The 9,067-nt window shown below is 42.6% G+C and overlaps 1 protein-coding gene across 1 annotated transcript; it reads right to left on the reverse strand.

The window, feature by feature from the left end:
* Positions 1-4,603: 4,603 nt before the first annotated feature.
* LOC130462982 (uncharacterized) lies at positions 4,604-5,167 on the reverse strand. Its single transcript, XM_056831988.1, has one exon. The coding sequence runs from the start codon at positions 5,165-5,167 to the stop codon at positions 4,604-4,606; it is 564 nt and encodes a 187-aa protein (XP_056687966.1).
* Positions 5,168-9,067: the final 3,900 nt, after the last annotated feature.

The following is a 9,067-nucleotide window of genomic DNA, read 5'->3' on the forward strand; positions in this document are numbered from 1 at the left end:
CTCTCTCTCTCTTTCGTTTTCATCCTCACATAACTTTTTTGTTTATGTTTTCTGTGCGATAGCCACCAGCCGCCGCACCACCACCTCTGCCGCCGACATCGACCAGTCACCCTCACTGCGTCGCCGCCACCGACAGCACCAGTCGACGCCCTCCTTCATCTATCCCTCTCGCTCGTGGAACTCTTCCACTTCGTTGCTTCTTTGTTTCTTGCTCACAACCACGTGCGGCCGCCGCGCCACCCTGTCCACCGGCAGCCTCTTGTTTTCTTCTTATTGGGTTATTTCTTAAAACCTAAGTTAATTAAATTAAATTTTTTAATTACATGTTATTAATTTAATTTATGTTTTGATTGAATTAAATTTATGATTTTTGTGATTTATTTATGAATTTCAGATTTTAATATTGCATAATTGAATTATTAATTTTCAGATTTCTTAATTTGATTGAAATAAGGGTTTGAATTATTTAAGGCATGAATTTTAAGGCTTTAATAGTTTTAAACCATGGTAGAATAATTAGGAATTACTAAAAATATTATTTTTATACTCTAAGCATGATAATTTGGTTTTGGTAAAGCTTTAAACGAGTTTATATTGCTGGAAATTTAAAGTATGATGTTTTGAAGAGTTTTCAACGAATTTCAATCATTAATTCAACAATTTAGGATGTATTCAGAATGCTTGATTATGGATGTGAATTATTAGAAGTTGATTGGGAATCTTTATTGGTTGATTTAGGCGGAGAATTATCTGTAGACGACTTTTGAAATCGTTAAAGTGGCCTATCAATTTGTTTACACAAGGTACGTATATACCTATGTGTTTGTGGATGTGTGTTATTGTTGAAATCATGTTGAAATGTATTTATGAACTTATTTATGTTGGAAGTTCATGTTCAATGTCGTTGGATTAATGCATTGAGCATATATATTTTTATTATAAGAATTATAAGATGTTAGCATAGATGTTTGATGCAAGCATGTCAGTTGGGAACTTTATATTATTTTATATATATTGGTTCAGATTGATTGATCGTTGTTCCCTTTTAGCATTTCACTACTTTATGAGGGCCGAGGACCTTGTTTAGTAAGTTGAACCTTTATACCCATATCAAGGGGTTAACCATTGTTAAAGGAAAGGTTGAATTATTGGAATAAATTCTTGATTGACAGCTTTGTGATCACTTATTTAATTCAAAGATGAAAGAAGTTGTGATTACTTGTTGATTATATTACTTATGTGATTGACGAGTCGTAACCAAGTATTAAAAAGTAAATCTGTAAAGTGAAACTGAGTAGCAATAGCTTTAGACTGTGCACGTCTGAAGTGACGGACAATCAGGGGTTGGGGTCATGGGTCGCCTATGGCTTTTTCTGTGGCCGGATTGATCACCGGTTCTATTTCTTTCAAAAGTTCCTCGATATTGCAGGTCATTGGGGTTACAGAGTTGCGCCCGTACCTTGTCTTCCTTAGTGAAGGCTTCTAGTAGACAACTCGGTCCATTGACTATTTCAATTAAAATAATATTAATGCTATAAAAGTCTAGTCTATTCTAGTCAAATGTGGTTTTCAAGTTAATATGTTTGGTTGTCCTTACTTATGCTTTATTAGTATCATGTTAGGATTGTTCGTTTAATAGAATCATGTTAGGATTATTATTGATTTAGTATGTAGTACTCAGCTTTGCTGATTACGTGCTTTGTTTGTGTGTGTTGATCATGGCTATGCCTTATTGATCCTGTGATGACCCATTTTGGTGAGCAGTCTCTAAGGATCAATAAGCGTTGCCCATCTACAGGTTTGAAGATGATGCATAATTGGGGTTCGGGACTAGAGAGCTTGTATTTAGTTTGGATTTGCTAAGTTGACTTTGATTTGTTAAATTGGAATTTAAACTTGTTGAACTAGCTACATTGACTTTATTTTCGTTAACTGGTTTTGGAATTAACTCTGTAGTTGATTATTTATAAACTTAAAGTTAGTTTTTATGATTTCCGCTGCAAAATGCTGAATAAGCCGTTACGTTTTCACACGGGCGATAATGCCTTGATAATTTTCTGTAGTTCTATTTATTTAAAAGTTATTTTAGAAAAGAGGGAATTGTCGGGGTGTTACAGTCTTTCTCGCTGGAATTACAGGCCGCGCTTCATGTCTAGGACTGACGCCTACCCTCTCCTTCTTTCAAGGGAATGGAGGCTTGTAAAACCTTTGTTTCAGGCAGAAATGTATCGGTTGTCTGCAAAAAGTCACGAGTGGGTCCCTAACAGTTGGCTTCCTCATGTGGGGTAGTTCACCAATATGGTTTTCCTTGCGGTCGTTGGCCTTTGTCCTTATTTACATAGAGGTAGTATCACGTCAATTTGTGTGTATCGTCAATAACGTTTTTCTTGTTCTTCGCTGATCTCTTTGTCTTGTGTAGACTCTGCCATGGATCGTTTGTCCCCAGAAGAAAAAGGATTGGTGAAGATGCTTGAATGGTTGTCCAAGAGTTTATACGAACGACGTTCTCAAAGCCGTAGAGGCAAAGAGGAAGGAATGATATAAGTAGTCGGATGAGGCGGCCTCTGGTGGCCTTCCTAAGGTACTCTCTGTTTATTTGGGCCCGTCCTAAAGTTTCTTGGTTTATACTGACTTTGATGTTTCTAGGGGCCTACTTCATCGGTTACAGGGAAGCGTCCTGCTCCTCCGTCGGCTACCCCTAAAGCAACGCGTCCCTTCTTAAAGAAGATGCACAGCACAGAGGCTGTGGTGACGCCTGGGCCGGAGCCGTCGGCTACACCGGCTGGGGGTGTGGAGGTTTCTACCCCACGAGTGGAGGACCTTTCTGCGGCTGCTGTATCCAAGGAGACGTCTACCCATGTGGCAGAGGAAGGTTGTTCCGTGGCCAAGGAGACCTCCATCGAGGCAGTTGCAGATGCTGACCATGCTGCTGACAGTGTTGTTGTCCCATCGTCTAGGGAGTCAAGGGACCCTTCTTTCACCGGGGACGCGTCGATGCCCCCACCTGCTTCGCCAGCTGGTAAGCTTCGTAAAAAACTAGGACGTCTTGCTAACTTTGTAGTTTTTTACTGGTCGGTGTTTTATATGTTGGTCCAGGTGGTGTCTTCGAGAGGATGAGGCGGGCCGAGGTGGCTCAGATTCCTCCGTCTGGTGCTTTTAGCTCGGAGGAGAAGGAAAAAATCCTTTCTACCGTCTACGCGGCTATCCCTAGGGAGTATGTGAAATCTCTTCCTCGGATTGACGAAGGGATCTTTGGGGCCATGCAGTCCCTCGTGCTTGACGTGAGTTCCCTACTATTTCTCTTTTACTAACTCTTTTTAGCCCCTCTCCTAATGTTTAGAGGTGACTTAAGTTTGTTCTGATTTTTGACAGCTTTTTATCCGGTTTGCCGAGGGCAGACAGTACCGCTTCAACATGCACCAAGAGATGTTGAACCACAAGGACCAAATCGAGAATCATGAAAAGTACGCATAGAAGAAGGCAAAAATGATTAATGAGGACATGGATGTGGCCATCAGGTCTGAGACTGCTGCTCTCAAAAAGGCTGAGGAAGATGTCGAGAATTACCCAGAAAAGCTGAAGGAGCATGAGGAGAAGCTGACTGCTCTTAGGATGGGGTAGACTGCCGTCTCGGAGCGAGTTACAAACTTCTCTACCAAGGTGGAGGCCTTAGAGAAGAAGCTCAAGGCCACCCAGGCTGAGGTTGAAACTATTCGGGAGAGGCCGCCTGTTCCTTCAAGCTTGGGATCAGGCGATGGACGAGAAAGACTTTTCCTGGTTTAGACGCCGGATTTCGTAACAGATGGCCGTCTTGGCCGCTCAGCGCCTCGGGCTCGATCCTCCTAAGTTTGTCAGTGACGGGGAGGATGAGGACGTGGAGGAAGAGGAGGTGAACTCCCCAGAAGACCAGGACCTCCAGGATGGTAGCTGGACGGCCCCTTGCCCCTAAGTTTTTTCATTTTATTATTGGTTTCTGTGGCGCCGCAGGCGCTTGTATTAACATTGATGCCTTTGGGCATTCTTTTGTTTGGGTTTGTTGCGCCGTGTGTGCATGTATGAATATTTTTGCCTTCTGTGCACTTATCTAGGCCACTCCTTAGGCCGTCAACCGATTAGTCTTTTCTGACACTGCCGATGAGGAGTTGTCAGTTTTTGATTGACCGTCTTATTGAGTCAATTTGCGTGTGTTTTTTATATCTTGGTTTTGAGAGTTCCTATGCGATGTGTGGCTTGTTAGGCCGCAGTGATAGTGAGAGTTTCAGAATTTGATAGCAAGAATATTATCATTGAATTAGTTCGTATTTAGCTAAGCAGCGAAGTAGGTTGGCCGTTTTGCAGGCGCATACTATAGGCCGTTTTGTTGGCTCTCACATAACTTTTAGGCCGTTTTGTAGGCTCTTACACAGACTTTAGGCTGTTTTGAAGTCTCTTACATAGACTTTAGGCCGTTTTGAAGGCTCTTACATAAAATACCCTGACTAGTCCATTGAAATCCTATCTCCTAGCCACTTTTTTCTACTAGTGGGATAATCTCGTTAGCTGCTGGTGGCTCTTCTTCATACTTTCTCTTGCCTTTGATCCCGGCCGGGTCCTTCCTCCATGCTTACGGGTTAAGAGTGGTGAGATAGCAGTCCTGTGCTTGCTGTTGATCTCCATGTATAATTCCTATCGCTCCGTCGTCACATACATTCTTCAGGAGCATGAGATGGGTGACGACCACTACTTTGATCTTGCTCAGCGTGGGACGTCCCAAGATGACATTGTATGCAGTCAAGTCCTTGACGATTAGGAATTCCACACCCATCTTTCTTCCATCATTACGTCCTCCTATTCGTACTGGAAAGGTAATGACGCCCACAGGGTGTATGATGCTTCCTCCAAAGCCAATGATAGGGTAGTGGATGCTTTCAATTGTCTTAGGGTCATGTGCAAGATGGCTTAGACACTCCATGCTCATTATATCATATGAACTCCCTGTATCTATCAATATGCGCTTTACCCTCATGTTGGAGATCTTGATCTCGACAACGAGAGGGTCGTCATGCGGGGTGGCTACGCGTCCTCCATCTGATTCACATATTTCTATCCGGGGGAATGGGTCCATTGGTGACTTTCCTAATAACATCACTTGACCTAGCTGGTGGTCATAATCTTTCTGTCCCCTCATGGTGGGTCCTCCAGCAGCTGGTCCTCCTAATATGACGGCTACGAATCCCCCTTCGCTGTGATTTCCTTCTGCAGCTGAGACAGGTGACTTATTTTTCTTGTACTGGTTTTTCCGTGCCGTGAGAGCTTCTTTGGGGATAGTTCTTCAGGTGCCCCTTGGAAGCTAGGCCATCTAGGGCCCTCTTCAGGCTTCTAAAATCCTTGGTATCATGACCTATATCTTCGTGGAACTGGCAATACAGCTTAGGACCTCGATTCTCAGCAGGAGACTTCATTGGAATGGGTCGTTCTAGGTCAAACCTGGTCCCCACGTCCACTAGGATTGTGAGAAGGTCAGTATTGTATTCAAAATATTCTCTCTCCTGCGGTCGTCCTCTCTTTTGCCCGGAGATTTGGTATCATGCTCTTTCGAAAGGGCCCAAGTACCATTAACTCGTGAGACCTTCCTGTCATTCTTCTCTTTCTTCCCGGATGAGTCTGTCGCCTCTCCAGCCTTCCCATCTTTGGACACACTGCATATTTCTGTGGCATGAATAAAGGCATCGGCCTCGTCTAGGACTTCTGCTATCGTTTGCACCTTCTTCTTAAATAAGTCAAACTTGAATGATCCCTTCTTTAGGACTCTGACAAAATTGTCGAAGGAGACGCCATCGGGCAAATCTGGGATTTGTCCTGCTTCCAGATTGAAACGTTTCACATAGCTTCGTAAAGACTCATTTTTCCCTTGTTGAATGCAGCCCAGGTGCATGCTTGTTTTCCTTTCTTCCTTGTATGCCAAAAACCTGGTGGAAAGCAAGGCCTGTAGCTCGTTGAAGGAGGTAATTAATGCTGGGGGCAGTCATTCGATCCATTTGTATGCTACTTCTTTGAGGGTAGCTGGAAAGTACTTGCACCATGTGGCTTCATTGGTTCCTTGAACATACATGTGGTGACGGTATACAACTAGGTGCATGTCTGGGTCTGTAGTACCGTCATAGGCTTCAATGGTGGGAGTTTTGACTTTAGGCTCTTTCAGGGCGTTCCTTGTTGGATATGACAAGTGGGTTCACGGCGGCTTGAGACCATACGAGGACGCGTTCTTACTCTGTTTGGTGTCATCTGAGTTTGTCCCCGAGTGGAGGGGTAGAAAGGAGGATCTTCCATAACAAGGGTAGATCCATTGTCTGATAATTCAGACTCAGCTTCATAGTGTTCTTGTCATCTTGATGGTGGCCGTAGGATGGCTGGTGGATTTGCTCGAGAAAGTTGTCGGGCTGCCTGTTCCCAACGAGGTGGAAGAGCTCGATGGCCGTGGTCAGTTTCTGGGCCTTCTGCCAAAGGACTGACTCCCCAGCTAGCTTGCTGGCGGGAACTTTATCCTGCTCTCTAGACGTTAGACCTGAGCGGCATTCTACTTATCCGATTGACGCCTAGGTTGAGGGGCCTTTGTGGGGTCATCCTTTCAGTGTTATATATCAGCATGTTCCTTCATATTTCATCCTGCAACGTGGTGCTCATCTGCTGTTGGAAAGTTTGATTCATTTGTTGTTGGAACCCTGCTAGGATTTCGCGCAGCGATCCTACAGAGACTGGTAGGTCCAAATTTTTATCCAGCACGACGTCCCTGACGCTGGGACTTAGATGGCCTCCTGGGGGAGGTGCCTCAACGTCCGGTTCCTCCTCAACAATCACCTCGGCCTCCTGCACTCGGTCTGGTGTATTTCTAGCATTGGCGACTCGATTTGCTTCCTCTATATGGTGTTGACTTCTGTCTCGGGGCTGTCGTTCCCCTGATCCGCCGTTGTGCTCTTAGCCTTCAGATTGCGGTTCGTCCATGATACTATACCTCCTCACAGACGGCGCCAAATGTTGTGGGATCTTTTGTGGTGATGACGTGTCACGCGTTCCTCGAAGGTATCAAGTATGCGCTGGCATGATCGTCCTGCAACCTGCAAAACAAGAATATTCCCGTGGGAATATTCCCTCTAATGCCTAAATAAGTATAGGCTATAGAGATAAGTAACTTTTAGAGAGAAGGCAGAGAAAATATAGTTTAAGGTAGGTGGGAATATATTGATTGCCCCTTTACCTTGGGATCTGAGCTATTTATAGGGCTAGGGTTTCTTGGGAATTAATCCCTAAACCCTAGCTGCATGATTGGATGACCTCTGAGATTAGGACATGTGTCCTTTAGAGGATGTTTTCCAGGGCTGAGGGTGCCTTCCTGAGCTCGGCCTATCTCTTGGGCCAGCATTTTATTTTCTCAATAAGACGTTTCTTAGGTGTCCATTTTATCGTACGAAGGCCACGTGTCACCTTTTAGTTTAGGCCACATCAACTACCAATCGAGGAAATTTACTGTTACCTTTCTAAAAGGATTTACTGCAGTGCAAGATATTTAATTATAAACAATAATTAAAACATACATTGAAGCATGCAAAGTCTAAACATTTATCATGAGTAATAACTTGAAAATGAAAGCAATCATGCAATTTAAACAAGTCATTGGCATTTTATTCGAATTATGTGTTCCGGCAGGTGTGAATAAAATGATTCCAAGACCCTAAAACCATTGAATAATTAAGCACATTATGTATTCTGACTCAATTCTAAATAAAAACTTTGGTGTATAAGACCAATTTTACATTCAAATTAATGGCACGCAGACTATATTTACTATCCTATTTGGGCCATACTAGTCACTTTCTATAAACTGCAAAACAGTACATTTACAATATACCATTCATCCATCCATTTATCAATGAATGGCCCACATAGCAAGTTAGTAGAAAAATCATGCATCACATAAACATTTGCAGCAACTAATCAAAGGTTCCAACAATCTACAAATTATTCAACCTTATTAGTTCTAATCGAGTTGTTTTAACCTTAAAGGAATGTAGACCTAATCAAGAGTTTAATGACTAAAAGCTCCCACTAAAACCAAAAATTTACATGCTTTACAAATTTTAAACATAAAATTGTATTTCCTAGTCCAACCGGAAACTTACAAATTTTAAAAAATTTTAAAGCTCATATAAAATAATTTTAAATCCCTTAATATTATTTTCCGTTGATTAAAATTAATTAATTATAATTTTATCAAGGTTTTAATTTAATTGAAATAATTAGTATGAAATAATTTATAATTATTAAATTAATCAAAATTAAATTCCGAGAAAAAATTAAATTACGAAATTAAATTTAATTAAAATCGTTTTCAACCGAAAAATTAAACGAATGACCCAACGTGCCAAGGCAAGGCCGTAGGCCGAAGCCCACACCTCGCCCAAGCAAGCCACGCCGCAGTGCCCATGGGCCGCGTGCACAAGTGCAGCTCCCATGGCCTGCTTTGTTGCTGGCCGAGTGACGCACCACAGCAGGCAACACACCATCACTTGATGTGCTTGCTGCTGCGCGCTGGGCAGGGGGTTTGGTGCAGCGGCACGCGAGCTCCCTTGCTGGTTGTGCTGCTGCCTTGCCTCTTGCCTTGCGTTACGATGCATCGTCGCCTTGCTCGATCACCCGCACAACACACAACGCACAAGACCGTGCCCGCGCGCGCATGCTTGTGCTTGCTCGCTGCCTCGTACCACATGGGCGACGAGCTCCTTTGCTCGTCGTCGCATGCCCGCACTATGAAACACCTCTTAAGGGTAACACTTAGCTTCCATTGCTTCGTGCGTGCAAGATTTATGATCGTTTTATAAAAATAAATAACTTTTATATTTAAATTTAACGACAAATTAATAATCCATATTAATTTCACTAAATTTAGGCGAAAAAATCAAAAATTTATTATTCAAATTAATTTTCGATTACATATATTCTTAGGGATTAAAATCTAGGTCATAATATTTTAATACTTTTTCAATTTTAACAAATTTTATGGTGGCTTTTTAATCATAGGATCCTAATTAAA

The sequence above is a fragment of the Spinacia oleracea genome, chromosome 6 (assembly GCF_020520425.1).
Source record: "Spinacia oleracea cultivar Varoflay chromosome 6, BTI_SOV_V1, whole genome shotgun sequence".
Classification (NCBI taxonomy): Eukaryota; Viridiplantae; Streptophyta; class Magnoliopsida; order Caryophyllales; family Amaranthaceae; genus Spinacia; species Spinacia oleracea.

Excerpts from the sequence above, each read along its gene's own strand:
- LOC130462982 (XM_056831988.1), bottom strand. The coding sequence starts at position 5,167 with ATGAGGGGACAGAAAGATTATGACCACCAGCTAGGTCAAGTGATGTTA.